General features: G+C 35.6%; 1 protein-coding gene across 1 annotated transcript in view; it reads left to right on the top strand.

Moving 5' to 3' along the window:
- Positions 1-8,355, top strand: part of LOC103665144 — a gene marked incomplete at its 5' end in the record, with an annotated part of 295,474 nt that extends 287,119 nt beyond the window's left edge. The window contains one exon of the mRNA XM_008693048.2: positions 8,218-8,355. Coding sequence (XP_008691270.2) covers positions 8,218-8,355 — 138 coding nt within the window. The remainder of the gene's footprint in view (positions 1-8,217) is intronic.
- Between the last annotated feature and the right edge of the window lie 14,578 nt (positions 8,356-22,933).

The following is a 22,933-nucleotide window of genomic DNA, read 5'->3' as shown; positions in this document are numbered from 1 at the left end:
GGTGTCGCCCGGTGGTCTGAGCAGAGATGTGGGAGTCAGGAACTCAGCGATCTCACAGAGGCTCTGTGAGACCCAGCTGAGCGGCTCCAGGCAAGTCTCTGGGCCTCAGGAGGATGGGCTCACCTACTTTGAATCTCCCGTCTGAAGAGCTCCTTACCCAGGGCCAGAAGATACACAGCAGGAAGCCTCATTCCTTGTCTGCAAAATGAGAATATTAATACTTGCCTAAATAACACATTAACCAATTAGTGATTGTTAAGTGCTCTGCTGATAGAAAGCAGCAGGAGAAGAAAGGCAAAAAAGAAAAATGGAAACACAGTTTTGTTATTAGATGGGTTTTACTCGGCTCTGGGCTTTTCTTCCTCTCACAGAATTGAGTGACCCACACAGTGCAAAGAGCAAGTGTTGAGAGAGTGGACCTCCATTTTTTGGTCTCCAAGAGAAGACAGCAGGTGAAGCTGACTGTCCCCCACCAATCTACAAGACGCTTGGAATAAACCGAGTTGGGGGGAAACCGCATTTGATCCATGAGTCAGTGTGTTGCAGGGGAACATCATACAAATAACCGAGACTTTTCAGTTTTAACTCTAATATTTTAGTACCTTTCAGGAAGACTCTTCCGTGAATTTCTAAATCCCCCCAGTCATCTACTACAATGACCAACTGGCAGTATGTGTGTGACAGAGAAATGTATGCACTGATGTGGAAGAGAAATCAATAGGAAAATTAAAGGAAACTGGGGCTCTCTGTGATATATTCATTAAATGTATAAATTGTTGATGATAGCTTTCATTTTCGTGTTGGGGATTTCTTCCATCCACATTTTTCTTTTGTTGAAAGGCATTGCATATGGGAAAGAAAAAACCATTTGTGTGTGTTTTTTTTAACTGTGTAGATTTGCCTAAAGAAGATACTAAAATTAATTTACTCATGCGAATGGGACAAAGTCGTATTTTCATTCCCTAAATTTGGACCACTTTACATTTCTTACACAACAGCTTCGTAAAAGGATGCCATGAGTCCTTTGGACATATTTACTTATGTGGCAATATTGAAAATATACCTTAAAATGAAATAGTAATAGCAACAGTTATGGCTTTGCATAAAATATTGTTAAAAAAATTAAGTACACTAATGTTTTTTATTTCTGGTTTTCAAATTCAAACTTAACAATTGCCACTTTTAATTTTTTTAAAAATAGGGTTTCGATACTATTTTGCCTTTTTCTTTCACTAAGAATGATTAGCTAGTTTAGTAAACTATCTAAAACTTAGACCCTGTTATAAGGAACATATTAAAAAAGAATCAGAATACAAGAGCAAAGAGGAATTCAACAATCAGGCTAGTATTAGAATATAATGTCACTTATAGGACATTCTCCTGTCCTGCTACCACAAAAGTCTTACATAGGCACATTTACTAATCTTTTAAATATACATATGAATTATGCTATTTGAAAAAGTATATGACAAATTATTATTCCCATATGTGTGTGTCAAAATAAGTGATTTTATTTGTCCATAATAATTAGGTCAGCATAACTTGCTATGAGATGTTTTGCTTTTCAAAAAACTAAGCTAGACAATTCTTACCTCAAGCTTAATTTACCATATAAAAATATATGGGTATATATGTATGTTTATTATATCGTATCTAATGTATGTGTGTATATTGGTACACACATTGTATATATATACTATATATATTGGTAACCTGTAAGAGGGAAAATAGCAATTTTTTCATAATTAGCACACTATAACTTTTAGATAAATACAACAGATTTCAGGCACCTTTTCAGGAAATGTAGCTGTTTACTTGTAAGAAGCTATTTTAATAATAAGGTCAAAATATTAACTCTTAGTGACTAAATTAATGTTAACGTAACTATGGTTTCCATAGAAAATCATGAAGAACTGTTTTGGTTCTATTTATTGTATACTGAGATATGACATTTTGAAACATTTTAGAGATTCTACAGGTCTTTTCCGAAGCCACCACACTCACCCTATCTTCTAAAATATTAAATTGCCCTGTATTTTTTTATACTGATAATTTGAGACAATCATGCATTAATAATCTCTGGTTTTTATAGACCTCATATTTTTCATTTGTGTATATAAGAAAAAGAGTGATTAGATACTTATTTTTGAAAATACATATAAAATTATTTTCAGCATCTTTGATTTTCTTTGAATCTTCAAATAGAACTTATGAAAGCTGTAGAAAAGATTCATTATATTATTATATTCATACATATATCAGAAATAATACATACACATCTGACATATCAGAGAAAACTATTTCCCAGGATTTTAAGTCATAGGAAATATCTTAAAACATATATTAAGTATAAAGAAGCAATGTTAAAAACAGGCTTTGACATATTAACTAACATACTGCTTAAATGTCTAACATAAACATTATAGAGGAGAAGAATTAAATCTTTATTGCACAGTTGATAAAGATTGAATATTTTACCTTTAATAAAAATATATTTACTTTTACTTCTGAATATTTTTCTCCCCTATTCAATTGGATTTTAGAAACCCTATCTTGACGGGTGAAATGTGAAATGTGACCAATGTGACAAAACATAAGGCTCTCTGTATTTATTAATCTTAAGTTACTATAAATTTGAGAAAGTTTTGAATTTTTGCATTTAAAAAAATGTTTTAAATCCATGCAAACAAAAGTCAGTGCTTGAGAGAAGCATTTTCAGAATATGCCATGATACTACTAATCAATGATTTTTATCTTGACTCATTTGATAAGGTTAATACTCATTTCCTAAAAAGTCCAAGATAATTCAGCCATGAAAAAAAAGTCAACATAATTATTTTTCCTTATATCTATATACAGAAATATCATGAAAATATTTTGGTGCATTTTGTAATTGTATCCTTTTAACCTAAGAACTATCTGCAAATGTACTGATCTTCATCTTTAAGAATGCATGGATATAGAAGTATTGTGGTTTCTCCTACATAGCTTATGGAACAAATTCTTCTGTAAGTCCCTGAAGCAATTATTTAATAGTAATATGTTAAAACAATGTAAAAAAAAAAACAGTTCATCATGTCAGTTATTTTTACATATTTGTACCCAATAAATTATTTTTAATCCCACATTTTCCAAACAGTGATATAAAAATCATATAAGCTTATTTTATGTGCAAAATCACATATATTATGCTGAATGACACTTAAAAGAAATGAAACAGTAACAGTAGCTTATTTTCTGAAGCAATTTTGACACTAATGCTAAATTACAACTTGGAAACATCTAGCATTTTTACCTTTATGAGAAAAGGCTTTTTACATATTTAACATAATTCCAGGGAAAATAAACTGGAATTATGTATAAAGGTACGTACGCTGTAACCAAAGGGCGTTTATATTCCCCTGTAGAATACTTACAATGATTTTATTGCCATTTTGTGTCATTTTCTAAAGGATATAAAATACAGCCAGTAAACAAACTAGACTTTAGATTTAAGGTGACACCTGCTCCTTCAGAAGCAATATTCAGATATTTAATCCTAAGAACATTGAATATTTTACAACCACGTAAAGTATACTTTCGCAAAAACGAAAGGACTGTGTGCTTTGGCTTGTGATTTTCACAGCTGGAATGATCCACAGGGTCACCACGACCAGAGCCGCATCGTCACTAAATCCCAGCGAATAAATCCCACTGTCAGCCTTTATTTAACTGCTTGAGGAAATTCACATCAACGCTCTCCTTCTTCAAAATGCAAAACACCCTTTCTCTAAAACAATGTTGATTCAATCTATTACTTACATAGAGTGTCGTATTATTTCTGGTCCCATTTTTGAAGTCTACAGTTGTAATAGGATTTTAATAGACTCTTTACCCCTCGTTCAGATTACTGTACTTCAGGTGTACCAATCTGAATTCCGTCGAGAAAAAAATTCTATTTCATTACAGAACCATAATGGGTTTAACTAAGCCTCCCAACATTGCCGTGTTGCTGCAGTCAGTATTAGTGCTATGCGTACATGAGTCCTGGGGTAAGGGGGCAAATTAAATCAAAATCTATCTGGAACGCCGTATCTAATTTATTATTCTCTGTCTTCCTTACAGTATTTATAATGGGCTCTCACTGAAGCTTTATCGGTGTTTTTTGGCAGCTAGGTATGACCCGTTGCACCTGCTAAATTGTCAGTAAACTTCACTTAATTTTTCCAGTTAGACTCCTGAAGATATATCTGCCCTTCTTAGCAGACAATTCACTAGCTCTTTCTTAAGACCTTTATACCAAAGAGGGCCAGCCGTGTTTCAAACACAAGACAAAAGGAAGTCATGTGTGCTCTTGTCTGCACAGCCACGGGCATCACTGTGGAACACTAGCTCCCTGAGGCCTGGGAGATCCTTGTCCGCCTCTGTGGAAATCCTCTGCCAGTCACGCTGCCTGCAAATGGCACCGAGATGTCCCATGCTTGAAGTCTACTTGTTGGCATCATAAATGTCTAACACCAGAGGGAGGCGGTTCTGAGGGGCTAGTCAAGTACCTAATGCTTCAACCTCAGCCAGATGGTTTGCCGGAATTCGTTTTCACCCAAAAAAAGTTGATCGTGAGAGTTTTTGCTCATTTTTGTTGTTGTTGTTGTTGCTTTTTATGAAGGAGTTGAATTTGGAGGTCCTTACTCGGCCATTTTCATTGATATTCTCTATTCTCTCTTAAAGCTCGATGCTGACAGTGGAATTACTAGGCCAAAGAATATGATAATTTAAAAAGATAGACATTTATGTGTATATTTGTTATATATTTATGCATGTATTACGTATATGTGTGAACATATGGCTATATATGGATATATGTATCTCAGCTGCCCGCCAGAAAAGATGACAAAATACATAGCCACAACTGCAGTGAGTGAAAAGTTTGCCCAACAAGACCACATGGATATCACAGCTCAGGCTCAATTTCTGCCTTTGAAAAATACTACATGACTAAGTAGCTTTTGGTTTGTGTTCAAAGTGTGGCCCATTTCCGTACAAGTTGTCATGAGATTGTTCTTGTTTGTAATATCTATGGTCTAGCAATGTTTCTTCCCAGTAATCAATGAAACTCATAAAATAAAATGTGTGATTATATTATCAGCTTATTTTTCTAGCACAAACACTTGAGGTAAATGACTCTATACGGATTGATAAAAATTAAAAATATTCTAAGATTATTTTCTTTTTTAAAAAAATATTTTATTTATTTGAGAGAGAGAGGGAGAGAGAGAGTGTGTGCACAAGCAGGGGGAGGGGTAGAAGGGCAAGCAGGCTTTCTGCTCAGTTCAATCCCAGGACCCCAGAATCATGACCTGAGCTGAAGGTGGATGCATACCCTACTGAGCCACCCACGTGCCTGTAAGATTATTTTTTATGAGCACATGACAGTAGTTGGAAAGAGACCTGTCCTGCGCAACAGTTAACAGCAGAAGTGACAACAAACACATTTCTGTAGCAACAGATTTGAAACTAGTTATCTTCTTATTCCCTTTGCCCAAACCTCTCAGGCCAAAGCATATTTGTTAATTTGATGTATATTCACCTATATATACAAAACATTTTAAAGAAGTAAATTTGGATAGTTTACTCAGCCTTAATGAGTATAAGAGGATTATTAAAACTCTAGAAGCACAAGGAAAGGACCAATGGGAAACCAGAAGGCTACCTGCTATGGTCAACGGCCCAGCCATTGTGCAGCAGGAGAGAGAGATTCTTCCAGGTAATTGGTCCAGATGACAACTGGAGGAGTTCCTCACATCTCCAGCCAATAAAACCACTCCCATACACATGTCCCTTCTTAGCCACACACTCTGGACTCTTTGTGGAATCTTATGAATGGAGACATACTATTGAATAAGGAGAAGTCCCAATAATTCATTTCTTAGAAGACAACACGATGATTGAAGTTGTTTCTCTGAATCGGATTCTCAACCACAAAGAAAAGATTGTAAATGACAGGAAATTTAGGAGAAAGTGACCCTGTGGTTCTGTTATTCCTAATTCTGGTAAAGGCTGAGTGCCACCCAATTTGATATTAAGAATGTGCATTTCAGAAGTTCTGAGAACAACTGGCACAATCCACCATATGAAGATCTAAAAGGGAAGATATCTCAAGAGACATGGACAAAGCTCCCAAATGGTGATTCTGACTTGCATTTTTAGATAGTCTTGAAAAGAAAGAAAATAAAGCATCTAAATAGGTGCTGTTATGCCATGAATTATTTCCCAAGAAATTGAGGTTTTTAAAGCTCGTATACAAAGAAGTAGAAAGTGGGGTGCCTGGGTGGCACAGCGGTTAAGCGTCTGCCTTCGGCTCAGGGCGTGATCCCGGCGTTATGGGATCGAGCCCCACATCAGGCTCCTCCGCTATGAGCCTGCTTCTTCCTCTCCCACTCCCCCTGCTTGTGTTCCCTCTCTCGCTGGCTTCTCTATCCTGTCGAATAAATAAATAAAATCTTTAAAAAACAAACAAACAAACAAAAAAACCAAAGAAGTAGAAAGAAAGATGTATAATAAAGAATAAATATAAGAGATGGTTAGGAAGAGTGACAAAGGAACAAATAATGGAAAAGGACCGGAAAATTTTAGATACCAGTGGGGGAAGTGGACTCTCAGAAGACCTGCAAGAGAGATTCATCAAGAAAGGAAAAATCAAGATGTCCAAAGATATCTATTTTTCTTAACTGATGTAGTTGGATATGTCAAACATCTATTTCTGCTAAATTGCAAAAGGTATTTATTAAGTCACGTAAGTGGGAATTACAGTAGATATTCTAATGGGATGGCTGAATTCAGGAGTTGAAAGAATGTTATCAAATCCCTCTCTCTTCTCTCTCTCTCTCCCTTATTTTCATCTATGTTGGCTTCATTCCTGACACTGTCTTTTTCATATGGTAGCACAGCTCAAGGATTTATCATTCCAAGTGCTTGTTATCTTGGAAGGAAATTTTCTTTCCTTGGTATTCCATCTGCACCCATTTATTTGTCCATTTCTGGCAAAAGGCTTTCTATTTAACTTGCTATATGATTTATAGCCCCTTTAGGAGATGGAAGAGTAGTTCTAGAAAGAAAAAAATGGCTTCTGTAACCAGAAGAGGAACTTGGCAAATAAGCAGATGTCTTCTTTGTTATCCAGATAAATGCATTCCTTTAGCCAATGTAGATGTAGATGTGGCTCCCTGCCTTTCCAACCAGGATAGTCTTCAGTTCAAGAGGCCATAAGTTCTAGGGAAAACAGTCATTCAGCAGAATACTTGGAAACGCTAGATACCTTCAAGATGTAGGAGAGACATATGAAGTCAGTGAAATTGATGATTATTATAAACAACCCAGGAATAAACCCAAACTGTGTGTGACAAGTGAAACAAGATGTTGGCATGCTTGCTAGTTGTGCTCAAAGATAATTAGTCTTGTATATACAGAAAGCTTCTCTAGGGACAATGAGTTCCTACTAAAAGGAATGCTGTCCTGTGTCTTCCCTCGTATGAAAAGAGTTTTGTTTTTGATCCATTTCATCACACAATAGTTATTAAAGGCAAAAAAAAAAAAAAAAGAAAGAAAAGAAAAAAGAAAGTAAACAAAGAAAAGAAAGAAAAAGAAAAAAAAGGAGAAAATTCCAGTCTTATATTTGATTTTGAGATTTTTGGTTTCCATAGAATTAGGATAATTCACTTTCTAAATGTGTTTTAATTGCTGATTATGAACCCGTGTTCTGTATTAGTAAATGTTATACAGATTTTAATTTATATATTTGGTGCGTTATACAATGCCTGCTAAAGTCAGAAGTGAAACTGAGGGGCGCCTGGGTGGCTCGGTCGTTAAGCATCTGCCTTCGGCTCAGGGTGTGATCCTGGGGTTCTGGGATCGAGCCCCACATCAGGCTCCTCTGCTGGGAGCCTGCTTCTTCCTCTCCCACTCCCCCTGCTTGTGTTCCCTCTCTTGCTGGCTGTCTCTCTCTCTGTCAAACAAATAAATAAAATCTTAAAAAAAAAAAAAAGTGAAACTGAACCATAAAACCTAAATTGCAAGCTTCTGTTAAACAATGGAGTTAGGTTAACAGTACGGCGTTTCAGGGGATTTCCAAGCTAATCTTGGGGTGGGGTAAGGAAAAAGTCACAGCATTTGTTCATTGCACCTAAATATTTCTTTGAAACATGGTAGGTTAATATGTGTTATTTTATCACCTTTTTGCAGGTGTTTGGTGATATCAGTGGTATAAGGTTTATCCCCACTGAAGTGGTCACAGCGATTCAGGAGCATATAAGTGAACTGGATAGTACACTGGAAGACTCCTTTGATATTAAATCAAGAGAAATGAAAAGAAGCCATTAAAATAAAAAGGTATTCTTTTCTACTGATTAAATATTTAACTTGGCTGTGTATGTGAGTGTCTTAACTAAGTAGGAGCCACCAAGTGCTTCTTTGTTCCTTTTTTCCTAAAGCGCTACAGTGGCGTGTAAGTCACGTGAGAGTAGTGTGAATTTCTCCTCCAGGTGTAAATTTCTCTTCCATCTACGGCCTTATAATATGTACGTTGCCAGAAGTTAATAACTGTTACTGGAAGTAATGATCATCCCAAATATGTTTTTCGGAGAGCACAGAATCCTGCCAATCTTTGTTAGTTTAGAACGATACTTGGCTACTGTGGAATTTGAAGAGTGGTAGGATACCGTTTTTCACTTTCTTTTATAAGTAATACTCTTCCATTTAGAGGGAATAAGGGGAATGGCCAGAGTGTAATAGAACCAACTCTAAATAAATCTCTTTTCCTTTTTATATGGCTGAAAAATTTCACATTTTTTTAAGAAGAAACTTCAAGAAGAAAAATGGAAAGTTTAATAATAAAAATTAAGATCCCTTAAATGAGTTGGCTTGCATAAAATATATTTTGTGTTCTAAGATAACAACAACCAACCCCCAAATGCTTGGCTCAGATATGGGCTCCCTGCATATACCTTAACTCTTCCTAAAGGGATCAAATTAGCATACTTCCCTCTTCAGTTCTTATATTATCCCTTATCTTTTTTACTCTCTCTTTCATTGGAATTTATGGAATATGATTTATGATCACAAATGAACAATGAACCATTAGAGGGTAGATGGGTTAAGAATGTCCTGCATCATGAAGAATGCTTTGCCTCACTACCAAGCAATAAATACAGTGGATAGCTAGGCCCTCTGACCTTTCTCTGTACCTTTATGAAGAGTGAGCAGATATTTAAAAGCCACTTCTTTCAAACAGAAAGCAATGTTCTAGAAAGGTCAAAACTGATTCTTCTAATTAGGAAACAGGAACACATCTGATCCTGGTGATTTTCCATTCTGTGCTTTACTCATTATCTGAATGTGATGGTATCTTCAGTCTCACATAAGATGATTTCATTGAGAATTACACTAGTGTGTTCCCTCTATTGGCCGCAATTAGCATATGCATATACTCTCTATAGTTTTCATCCTCTACGGCTATTATTGAAGGCAGATCAACACACGGTAATATCTTTGTCAACAGATCTCAACCTTACAGAAATGAATAAATACTCCAGACACCTTTTAATAGCTTAAATTAACACACATGCCCACTTCAGGCAGTTCAACTCTTCTTTCAAGCTGAGACTTGAGGGTCATCAGGGTGGCTCAGGGGTTAAGTATCTGCCTTGGCTCAGGTCATAATCCCAGGGTCCTGGGATCAAGCCCCATCATGTGGGGCTCCCTTCTCAGTGGGAAGACTGCTTCTCCCTCTCCTCTCCATTAGTGTTATCTCTGTCTCTCTTTCTCAAATAAATAAATACAATTAAAAAAAAAAAAAAGATGAGACTCGAATGTCACTATCATTGATTTTTTTCCTTCCTCACCTCCATTCTTGCAAGTGTAATTAGTTATAGTTTTGATCACCAGGCACTTCCACTTTCACTTAACGGTTTTATATTCTAACATACTTCTGCCTTTCCCATTTCAACATGGCATGCCTGTGGATAGAGAATTTCTTGAATGTATCTTTCTATTGACAGAACTTAGAAGAATGTTGGATACAATTCAGGGGCTAATAAATATTTCCTGTTGAAAAGATGATGTGGGGTGGGGTGGCGATTAAGGCCAGGTCTTCATGCTGTTCTCATAGTACAAAGGCCAGCCAGAAAAAAAAGAGGGCCAGTGCAGTAAAACAGATCTATGAAAGACTTGTATCAGTACGAAATATACTGAGGAGGAATAGATGGATACAAATCAGATTTCTGCATCTTAAGCTATATTTCATTAAATTCTTCGTTCAAGTTGGTAACTCAAGTATCGTGAAATAAACGATATGGTATTTTTTTTTTTTTTTTTACTGAGTTGTCACTCACTTAACTGAATTAATAAAAATGCCTACTGATTTTTTTAAATCTGCCACTTTTATTTATACTCCCTTCACTAAAACGTAGGCTTTATAAGGGTAGGAATTAGCGTTTCCTTTGTTTACTTTTGCGCTCCCTAGTCCTTAACACTGACTTGGAACTACCAGGTGCTCAGTCAGTATTTGTTGCATGAAGGAATAAAGTCATAGGTCAAGTCTCACTTAACTTTATATTTAATGTACTGTGGAACAGTGAACTGAACAAACAATACAGAGAACAGCAACAACAACACAAAACACTTTTCTTTGTTGTGTGTTTCCTTTAGGAATTGGTGGCCCCAATGGAAGGACTAGTATAATTAAGAAAAGCAGTATTTTCTGGTTCCCCAAGGAAGCTCACGGCCACGGCATATTTCGTAATCCAAGGAGTCTCTTACTACATTATTGCAACACATGAGTTGTTCAGTATTTTAAAATGGAAGTCTGTAGTGCTTTCTTGCTCTTGTTGCTTTGGGTTTGTTTTCCTTGCCATTGAACTTATCTTACTGAGCATTAAGCATTAAGTAATAGATTCAGTATATGAGTCATTCTAACACTTTTATAACAGGCTGTGTGTGTGCATGTGTGTGTGTGTGTGTGTGTGTGTGTGTGTGTGTGTTGGGTAGAGATTGACTAACATGTTTTTTCAAGAGTTCTCTTCTTATTGAATATTCATGGGCTCAGTGCTATAATTCAGTCCAATACTGAAAGAAGAATTTGGCACTATCTTACCTGAAGTTGCGTTTGCATTGGCATTGAGATAACCTATTTAATGTAGATTTTTTTTTGGATGTACATGTATGGTTAGGTTCTTAAGGGAAAAATTTAAAAAAAGAAAAAAAGGAACTTTTAATTCTTATAGTCAATTCCTTTCATCTTCTGTGGCCCTTTATAAACTACAAGTAAGAATTCCATAGATAATGAGAGATAGAATGGTCATTATAAATAGATGGTTTATAAAAACAGAGTTCTAACATGTGGGATCCTAGTATAATATCCTCTTAACAGTGTACACATATTTATATGCAGTGCAAAGTGGTATGTTAAATTCAAATAGATTTCTGGGTGGCTGTGATATATGCATAAATATATATCACAGATATATATATCTGGGGGACTGTGTATACATGTATGTATTCACAGATACATATATCTCTGTGAATCCAGTCATTAGTTTTCCTCAGTGTACTGAGGATAATTTATAATGCTCATAATTATTTTTCAAGAATCTGTTAGTAAAACAAGTTTTGTTTTATCTATAAACCCATGCGTGTTTGTTTAATAATTTCATTGGTAACTTTATTTCTAGGATTATGGTTACTAATTGATGTGTGTCATTCACATTGATATTTTCTCACATAGAGAAATAATACACAATACAACATATGGCTGCAATTGAAAACTGTAAGTTAAAAAAATCCTTTTAGCATATTGTTTTTGCTCTTACCTATTGTGTTCTTATTACCTAAATAGATTTTCCATTTGGAATTAAATTCTTTTAAGGAATAAAAATATAAATAAGAAGGAATTAAAAATTTAAGTGGTTGCTGTAAATTTGAAAGTAAGATCTATTAAATGTTCCTTGTATTAAGCTCAGTGACAACAGATAGATTACACTAAGTGTCAGTGGAGCAAGTGGATAAAAAATGAGTGATTTTCTTCCTTCAGTTAAAGATGGTGCTAAGTGGTATGTGCTAGCATTAAAAGCAAATTACTTATCACTTCAACAATCACAGCATGAGAGCATTCTATTGGAAGCTATATTTCCAGTCTTTCTTGGTCTTCAATTTTATTAAATAAATCAACTGATAATGCTTGGATAAGCAGAGGGAACAGAGCCTTGCTGACATTATGGCATTTCCATTTTATAAGTGCTTATTTATAGATGTCTCCAAAATGGTCTTTTCTATATACTTTAGTTGGTAAGAATTCACACACACACACACACACACACACACACACACACACACACACACACGACATCTGGCCCAGCCATCTACGGGAAGCACAAATCCCCTCTACTGTATCACTTCCAGTTGGCCATCTAGCTTAATCTTAATCACCTCAAGGAATGGGAAAATTACTGTTTTAAATGACAGTGCTTACTATCAGGAATACCTTCCAAGACCTTGAAAAGAGCTCTTACTGGGTCTGAGATCTTTATGAAGACCTGCTAAATATAGTAGATCAGAGCCTTGACAAATGGTAAGTCCTAACTAACTAGTTATTGACTGTGATAAAGTAAGCCTTGTTGTTTTTTAAAATCCAAAATATTTTCTTTTAAATACAGTGCATTTACATAGATTTTTATTTTTGTGACTGATAAGGAGTGGAGGTGGGAAGGAAGCAGATATACTCAAAGGTGAAGGAGATAACTCTGGGTAATTCCTCCAGGAATCCAGGAAAATTTCAACTCCCCTCCCCCAACCCCACAAATTAACTTCTTACCTATTCCACCAATGCCTCCAATTTTTTAAATAGGGTCAAATATTTGCATTATACAGTGAGACCTTGGCCTTGTGACCTTGAACAACAGAGCTCTGTTGGCTACAGGGTCTGCTTGATCTTGGCCAATGAGGATATTTGCAGCAGCAGGATAGATCAGAAATTAGAGCCCCTTCCCTTACTGATTTTCTTAATCTGTTGAAACCCTGGAAGGAGCAGAAGTTCATTCTTAAAGTAGTATAAATTCTTTAAGGATAACCTCTCCAATATCTAGGTCATACTAGAAATTCAGTAATTATGTAATAAGTGGGTTGATGAATGATATAGTACAGCATAGTGGTTAAGAGCTAGGGCTCTGAGTTAGACCTGGGTTGAAATCGTCCTCTATAACTTACTACCTGTGAAACATTGAATGAGTGACTCAGCCTTCTGAGACATGTTAAAGAGTATCTTCTAATTCAATGACATAATCCATATATATGGTTTTCAGGTTGCATGAGTAGAGATAATATCTGAATATCTGATGCATCCTGTCCACCTGAGTCCTGAAGAAAGGCTAGGTCACAGTAGGGATCATCAAGTCCTAAGCTGACCACATGGGATGTGAGGGCTTAGTCAGAAAGAGAGCCTGAATGGGTATCAGCTGAGGCTCCAAGAGACAGATTACTAACTAATGCACCAACTGACCATATACTTTTAATTAAGCCTCTCCTTAAATGGCATTGGTTGTTCTGCTTCAGTTCAACTCATTCTGTGTTCAATGTGAGTATGTAGCATGATTGTCTTGTTTTTGCTTGTTTGTTTTTTGTTTTTATTTATTCATTTAAAGTAATCTCTACACCCAATGTGGGGCTCTAACTTACAACCCCAAGAACAAGAGTTGCATGCTTTCCCAACTGAGCTAGCTGGGCGCCTCAGCATGATTTTCTTAACAGTTCTCTTCATGAAGGCACCAAAGTAGTTCCAACCAACCTCTCATGTGGGGCTTTCTCAGTGTCCACTTCACAGGGCTATTGTGAGGAATAATAGGGATGATGGAGGAAATGTATTAGCTGTAATACTGGCTAAGCAAATTAATGAGAGAAAGAAGGGGAGGACAGAAAGAAAGAAACAAAAAGAAGAAAGAGATAGAGAAAGAAGAAATACTGGAAGGATTGAAGGAAAGAAAGAAGGATGAGAGAAAGAAAAAAATAAATTTCTAGAAGTGAGATTTTTAAATCAAGGGTACCACATTAAAATTTTATTTTGTATTAATTTGATTTCAGAAATGTACCAATTTCCGTTTCAAACACAAATGGTAATTGAGATAACCTCTTTCTCCAGACTGTTGCTAGTAGTGTACTTCAGTAGTAAAAATATTTTCTTACCTGAAAAGGTAAAAAATAGTTCATTAGAAATGTCATTTATTTTACATGATTAATGAAAATATATAGTTTTACCATTGCAACTCCTTTATTCTTATTGATTTATAATAGCTCTTTATATATTAGGTGCAGTAAAACCTTGCATATATGATATGTCACCAAAATATACCAAGGTTGTAAGTTGTTTAGTTTGCTTTAATATATCTTTTGGCATATAGAAGTTCTATATTTCTATGTAGTTTAATCTGTAAATTTCTTTCTTTTTTAACATGGTATATTAAATAGTTTATCATTTTCCTTATGTTTTGAACTGTCACTTTTATTCTATAATAAGCACGTATAAGTTATATATTTTTTACCTGGAAAGTGTTGTTTGACTGATTTATTGCCTATCTCATGCTAGTATTAGACTCCATTGATTAACATAGCTCAGATAGCTCAGATATGATTCAGGGGCACCCTGTAACTAATGCAATGCATAATGTAATATGACATATCCATTAAAGTACATTTTCAAATAATAAAATAATACAAGGAAATGTTCAAAATATAATGGGGAGCATAAACAATCCTATGATCTAGGTATAGAAAACACACATTGCATAGGGAGAATCTGAAAGCACACACAAAGATATGTTGATAATGGCTATCTGTGGGCAATAATAAATTTCATAATTTACTTTTTTCTAATATTACTCTATATTTCCCACATTTTTTCCTATGAACTCAAGTTGCTCTTACAATCAAATGCTGAAACAACGAACATAATTTTAACCACTAAAATCACTGAAGAAATAATAAAAAATATGTGATATCACATATAAAACTAGAAGTTATCTATATGAGCATGATCTGCCCAAGAAAGATGCCCAAAAATTGTATTCTGAAAACATTTTAGAAGAGACGCTTCTATGAAATAGGAACAAAACCTGCAACATATTCTCCCTTAGCCTCACTCTCAACTGATAAATTGTTTTTCTACTTCACTAGGAAAATTGAAGCAATCTGAAGAGAACCACCACCACAAATTCTTGCCACCCTATCTACCGACCTACCAGCACCTGCCCCCAGATATGCTTCCTTTCAGCCTTTACCAAAGATGAAGGCACCATAGTCTTCTGAAGTTGATCTCCTTATTTATGCACTAGATCACATCCTCTGTCAAGGATACCGCTTCCGACAGCTTTTTCCCCTTTTCTAAATTATCATTTTTAACTCTCTATTTAATAATACAAATCTGCTATTGTTTCTCCATCTTGGAAAAGAATTACTCCAAACTCCATTCTCCTTATCATTATAACCTCACATCTCTGCTACCCTTTATTACAAGACTCCTTGGAAGAAATTTCTCTTCTTGCTATCACGAATTCCTCCAATGTTTGCCGACACCCACTTTACTTGTGATTTCACACCTGTACTCTCACCAAGTGGAAGCTACTCTCACCAAGGCCAACAATAACCCCACCTCCATATTCTTAAATCCAATGATCCATTCTCAATCCTCATCTTACCTCATTCAGTAGAAATGTTTTTCATAATTGAGCACTCTCTCATTCTTTGTACACTTTCTTTACTTGGTTGCCAGGACACTGCTAGTTTTCTTCCTATATCTATGGTGAAAATTCTCAATTCCCTTTACTTTAGCCTCTTCTTTTCTCTTACTTCTTAATGGTGAAGTGCTCCAGGACTCCATCCTTGTTTTCTCTTCTCTTTGCTTTCACCTTTCATTATTGATCTCAGTTAATAGAGGAGATAATACCCAAATTTATAGCTCTAGCTCAAACCTGTCTTACAAATATCAGACATACACATCCAAATGCCTACTGTACATCTCCACTTGAAGAAACACCTACCTATGATTTTCCCCTTTAAACCTGTTTCTCCACATCTTTATGCATTTTAGTTGATGGCAAGATCAACTTTTTATTTTCTCAAGCCGAATGTTTAAAGTTATCCTTGACTCTTATATTATTCAGGATGTTATAATGCAGTAACAAGCACTACTCAAATTACAATGGCTTATAATAGCAAAGTTTCCCTGTTATGCTACATTTCCATTTGGGTTGCCACAGGTGGGACCAGAAGGATTTGTTCTGCATCATTGTCATCCTCCTTCTGGACCCAAGCTCATGGAGAAGCCATTGTATGGAAAAATTCCCAGTTATTAAGGCACAGGGGAAAATATATATTGGCTTGCAAATCTCTACCTAGATATTATACATATGAGGTATATTTATATATCACTGGCCAAAGCAGATCACCAAATTACTCCCAATTTCAAATGGGTGGAGAAGGACAACCCTACCACACCAAAAGAGAAAGAAGAATTGTGAACACCTCTAATGACTACAACAGTTAGCCATTTTAGTCAACTAAACTAGTAAACCAAATGTTTGGTTCATTCATCATTCAGTATGTAAAATACACTTACCCCCTCTCAAAGTCATATCATCCATAGTTCCAGATCTCTGGGTAATGTACAGTGGTGTATACAATAGATAGAGGTGATGCCAGGTAACCAGTATATTAGGTGTGAATGTAACTCTTTTTGAGTGAATACCTATTAACACAACAGTAAAGTTACTAACTACCCCACATATGCAATATATGATGGGGAAACAGATATAGAAGCATAGTAAATACTTCCATTCAAAAAGAGAGATGGCAATCATTGGTCTAGAACCATTCTAAAACCCTTCAGGAAGCTGAAAATTTTTATTTCTTTTGTTGTAGGGAACAATTATTGATTAGACTTTATTTCTGCTTCATGGGATAAGTTCCCCCTGCTTGTTGTTCTCCATGACTCTTGGCTCCACTTTCTGGGAGTTCCTTTCTGTGTCATTATTCTGTTTAGTTATATCTGAAGTGAGCTTTAGAGAATATGCCCTCCTTGGAGACTAAGCAGCTTTGTCAAACTGCTTCCTGATCCTTGGGGCCTTAGGGTTATTTTAGGTCTGAAATGATTAGAGTCTTTTTTAGTTTAGGTTAGCAGCTCTTTTTGGCAGTACAACTGTCTCAGAAACTTAGGCAGCTTTGTATTTATTTGATTCCAGTCAGTTTCGTGTGCCAATAACCATACTTACAGTTCTTTTTGAGACATGACTTAATTGCAGGTGCCTTGAGCTCATTAAGCATTGGTGGGAAAGTGACATCTTCTTCTTAAGCCATTTTTCTGCTACATTAACCGAGCATCACCATAATCTACCCAGAGGTAGTAACAATAGGAATGAGGGGCTTCCATTGCTTTGATCCTTGCTAAAAGGCTTTCTTTGCTCAAAGACATTCTCAAGTTTACTTTGTACTGGTAGGTGGTGAAAAACAGTTACCTATTCCAACCTTATAAGTCTCCACATTTTCCCACCCTCTTCATCCCCTTTTATCTCTGCTTGCTGATTGTTTTTAAGTTCATCTCTTTTTGTAGTAACTTGTCAAACACAGCTGGTAGTATCCAACACATGCTACTAACGTTCTATTTTTTCTCATCTTTTCATATCCTGGGATACTCATTAAATACGTAATATGCTTTTCCAAATGATTACTGGTTAACAACTGCTAGTTTAAAAAAGAAAGGTAGGGGCGCCTGGGTGGCACAGCAGTTAAACTGTCCCCTGAGGAATCTACACAATATTGTCATCATTCTCACTTTGTGCCCATGTCGATCAAGTACGTGCTCTGGGATACTGCTGATTGTCAAAGCAGAGGGAAAAAGGAACATGAGGCAACATGACAGGTTCTTAAGCTCTCAGAAAGACATGAAGTATGTCCACTCACAGCATCAAAACAAGCCATATGGTCACAGAAAGGTCAAGTGCAGTCATGAAGGGCTGGTTCAACTGTAAAGATCTGTATTGCCTCTAATAGCTCCTCTTGACTACATATCAACTATTCAGAAACTCTACTGGATATACTTTGAAAAAAAAATAAAACAGAACCTGAGTACTTATCACATAATTCTTTGCCATGGTCCCAATCTGAGCCACTATTATTGCTCTCCTGGATTTCTCAGTAGTCTTACAGATTTTCCTACCTTTACTCTTACTCCACTCTGATCCGTCCCCAACACATAAACTAACATGATCCTTTTACAATAAGTGAGATCACATGACTCTTTTGCTCAAACTCTCCATTAGGTTGGCATAAAAAAGCAAAGTTCTCATGATAACCTCAAGTCACCCTCAATCAGCTGAGTCATTACCTCTCCTTATCTCACACCTACACTTACCTTTTTTCACTATGTTCTATCATCCTGGCCTTTTCTTATTTCTGAAGCATACTTATTCTTTTAGCCTGGAAGATAGTTTTGATTATCTGTTAATCTGATATCCACACTGCCAAATTCCCCCAGAGGTCCACATGGCTAACTCTTTCACTCCTTTCTTGTCTTTGTTCAAATTGCATTTTCTCACTGGAACCACTGACCCCTCTTTAAAAACTGCATCTCTCAACCACCCACTAGAGAGCCCTCTAAATCTGACGAACTCTTTTTTTCATACTCCTACAGTCCCTAAGTCTTATAAAATTTCTTATGCAGACCAGTTAAACTATTTTCATTTATTACAACTTTAGGCTTTTACACACACAGCCACTGGAGAATCAACCACTGGACAGGCTTTTAAAAGCATTTGCTCACCAAAAATCCTGCTTAGAAGGAAATACTACATTAGCTGCTGGAAAAAATATGTCCAAACCAAAACAAAATCAACCAACCAAACAAACAAAAATCTCCAGCTTCACTATGAGTCATGAAGCAAGCTTTTAATAGACAATCCTAGAACCAATTCTTAGATATTTTGAATAGGAGAGCAATGGGTGGTTCCTGGAAATCTATATTTCAAAAAAAGCATTGAATGTAACTACAACACATTTCCAGATATTCACTAATATAGATAGCATAAATAATACAATAAACCAATATATTTTTCATAGAAGGTTGTTAATGTTTTATAATGTCAATATAAAATCACATTTATAAGAATATAACATATATCAGGATTCCCCAACAAAAAAAGAAAAAAAAAATCACTGAATTACATACAACAGAAGTTGTACAATACATATTCAGGTAAGAGCATGCAGAAATAATTATTAAATTTTACAAGTTTATATTAAAAGGATACATGTTGAGGACCTTAGTACTTGTGGACCAAGAGGAAATAAAATTTGAGGTCATAAATTATTTAAAAAATAATACTTATGAAGCAATTAGAACACTATATATGAAAACTTATGACATGTGACCAGAGTTGTATCTAGCTAGAAATACTTTTACTATTAAAACAATAAAAATAAAGAAGCTAGAAAAAAATATATACAATAAACCTTGTGAAGCTGAAGATCATTCAGAAAAGAGGACATAAAATAGTAATTTTTTTGGTGATAAAGCTCATCATTACTTTTCTCTTCTGTTAAGATTGGGAAAGAAGAGAAAAAAATGCAAACATACAACCTTAGGTATCAGAGAAGTGTGATATAACCACAGACAAAGAAGAGGTTAAAAATCAGAGTTTAATATACATATCCCTGTGGTAATATATAAAAGCATCTCACTAGGACAAATAATTTAAGTATCAAGTTTATTTTAGAAGAATTGAATTCTTAGAGTAATAAACATGGACAGCATTTTTAAACTATGTCAGAAAACATCTCTCAGAAAATCATTTAGACTGGATGGATTTCTGGTTAATTTTGGAGGGAGGTAATTTAAATAAAATCACTAAGGAATTGATAAATTCCATGCTCTTTAATTATTCTAAATAACTGAAAAAACATGAGTTTCTAACCATTTTAAGTCTATTTTACCTGCATATGTGTGTATTAAGACTGACAGATGACAGCTACCCAACAATAATGATGGGTATATATACCCACCCACACACACACAGACACACATACACACACAAGAATTACAGACCTGAGGAAAATGTTAGCAACTTTTGTACAGTACTAAATTAAGAAAAACTTCCATTCCTAAATAAGTTTTGCTTAGTCATTGAACAATGATTCACCTTAAAAAGTTTATTAGTACAAAAAAGTTTTGCTTAGTCATTGAACAATGATTCACCTTAAAAAGTTTATTAGTAAGGGAAAGAAAAATAAAAATGATCTTATTGACAGAATTTATTATCCATTCAAATTTTTCAATAAGGGAAGCATAATCCAGCAAATTGTGTTGGGAGGATTTAGAGTAGTGACATCAGTAAAAAGGTGGAATAGAACTTTTTACCATCTTTGCCCTAAAGAACACCAATTTTTATAACTACCCTCAGATGAGAATATTGTTGTGGAAGTCCCAGAGTCCAGTGGAGAAGTTCTAGCACACTACTGGATGAAAAAACAAAACAAAACAAAACAAAACAAAACAAGAATGGACCCACTGAAGAGGGTAAGAGGAACAGTTTTATTTTATCCGTATCAACCCTCCTCCAAGGCAGCACAGCTCAGTGCTCTTGGTACATGATTTTGTCCATGGGGATAATGAAAGCATGCAAGTGAGCACCTGGCTTCTGCAGCTATGCATGATGCTGTCAAAGAGACCAACTTCTTTCTTGTCCCAGAGACAATACTGAAGTATGCTGCAAAACTGAGGGGCAGAGAAGGGTGGGAAGAGTAACAGCTAGAGCTTAGAGATAGTCAAAGGAACACAGATCCTACTAATTGCTTTGCAGTCTCCATTAGGAATCTTGTCCACAAACTACTCAGGACACCTCACCTGTGGATCTCTCCAGTTATCCCATGGGCACCCTTAATCGTCCACATGTCTCACCCACATAACCCTCACCTCATGATCAGCACCCTGTGTGCCTCTCAAGGGCAAAGAGTGCAAACATTTGCAGACAGCTAGTGAACATATGTGAAAAGCTGACCTAATTTCACAGAATTGCAAAAAAGCACACAAACTTGAGCATTCAACAACATCCTAGGGAAAGCAACCCTAAGGGAGGCTGTTAAAAATTGGCTTGACCTTGCAGGATCAAGAGAAGTCATATAGTCTTAAGAATTTACCCCACTAAAAAGGAAGAGGTGTGAAGGCAGGCATATCCATAGAAAAAGTCCAAAAAAGCCTGAGAATTCCTAGCAGGGCTGACAGAAGGTATTTCTCTCCTAAAGTCAATGAGTAAAGACTGGAGGAGGTGACTACTTCTTCAAACCCAAAGACAGCAATGCAAGACTTCAAGAAATATGAAAAATCAAACATAATGCCACCAAAGGAATACAACCATTTTCCAGCAAATGGGCCCAAAGAAATGAAGATCTGTGATTTGCTAAATAAAAACTCAAAATCGTTGTTCTAAGGAAGCCGACTCACCTATAAGAACACACATTTCAATGAAATCAAGAAAAAAGATATGTGAGCAAAATAAGAAGACTGTCAGAGAGATATAAAACATAAAAAGAACCAAACAGAAAACTTGTTTTTGAAGAATACAATGAACGCAATAGAGAGCATCAACAGTAGACTTGAGCAAACAGAAGAAAGTGTATGTGATGAGGAAGACAGGCCATTTGATATTATCCAGTTAGGTGAGAACAAAGGAAAAAGAATTTTAAAAATGTGAAGAAAACCTATGTAAATTATGAGATACCATCAGGTGAAAATGTCTATGCATACTGTAGTCCCAGAAGGAAAAGAGAGAGAGAGAAAGATGCAGAAAGCTTTCTTAAAGAATTAATGACTAAGAACTCAAATCTGGAAAAGATTCAGATATCTAAGTTTATGAAGCTCATAGTTCCCCCAAAGATTCAACCCAAGGATGTCATCTTCAGGACACATTATATTAAAACTACCTAAAATGAGATAGATAGAGAGAGAGATAATTTTAAAAGCAGCAAGAGAAAAAAAAAAAAACCTCACATATTAGGGAATTCTTGTAAGGTTATCAGCAGATTTCTCAGCAGAAGAAACCTTGCAGGTCAGAGGACAATGGGATGACGTAGTCAAAGTGTGCCACTACAGAAAATCATCAAGACAGTAAACGATGAATAAAGGAATAGGGAAGTATAAAACAGCTAAAAAACAATAATAAAGGTGGCATTCATAAGTCCTTACCTACCAAAATTAGTTTAAAATTAAATGTAACAGATTTTCCAGTCAAAAGGCATCATGTTGGTGAATGTATTAAGATATAATAACCTGCAAGATACTCACTTCAGCTTTAAGGACACACACAGGTTCAAAGTGAAGGGACGGAAAAAGAGATCGATCCAAATAAAAGAATAAAAGAGAGGAGGGATAGATATAATTACATCAGACAAAATAGATTTTAAGTAAAAGAAACTGTAACAAGAGACAAAGAAGGTCATTACATAACGATAGAAGAGTCAATTCATCTAGAGGATATAACAATGGTAAATATATATGCACCCCAAATCAGAGCACTTAAATATATTAAACAGCTACTAACAGATCTGAAGGGAGAAAGAGATAACAATACAATAATAGTAAAGAACTTCAATAGTCCACTTTCAACAATAATAGATTGTCCAGAGAGAAAATCAATACAGAAACATTGAGCATGAACTATACTTTGAGCCAAATGGATCTAACAAACATGTACAGAATATTCCATTCAACAGTAGCAGAACACACATATTTCTTAAGCACACACAGAACATTTTCCAGAAGAGATCACACGTTAGGTCACTAAAACAGTTTTAGCAAACTTAAGAAAACTGAAATTATACCTAGGCTCTTTTCCAAACACAATGGTATGAAACTAAAAATCAATAGGAG

This window comes from Ursus maritimus, unplaced genomic scaffold (genome assembly GCF_017311325.1).
Source record: "Ursus maritimus isolate PB19 unplaced genomic scaffold, ASM1731132v1 scaffold_30, whole genome shotgun sequence".
Lineage (NCBI taxonomy): Eukaryota > Metazoa > Chordata > Mammalia > Carnivora > Ursidae > Ursus > Ursus maritimus.
Note: the sequence above shows the minus strand (reverse complement) of the source record. Positions and strands in the feature narration are given on the sequence as shown.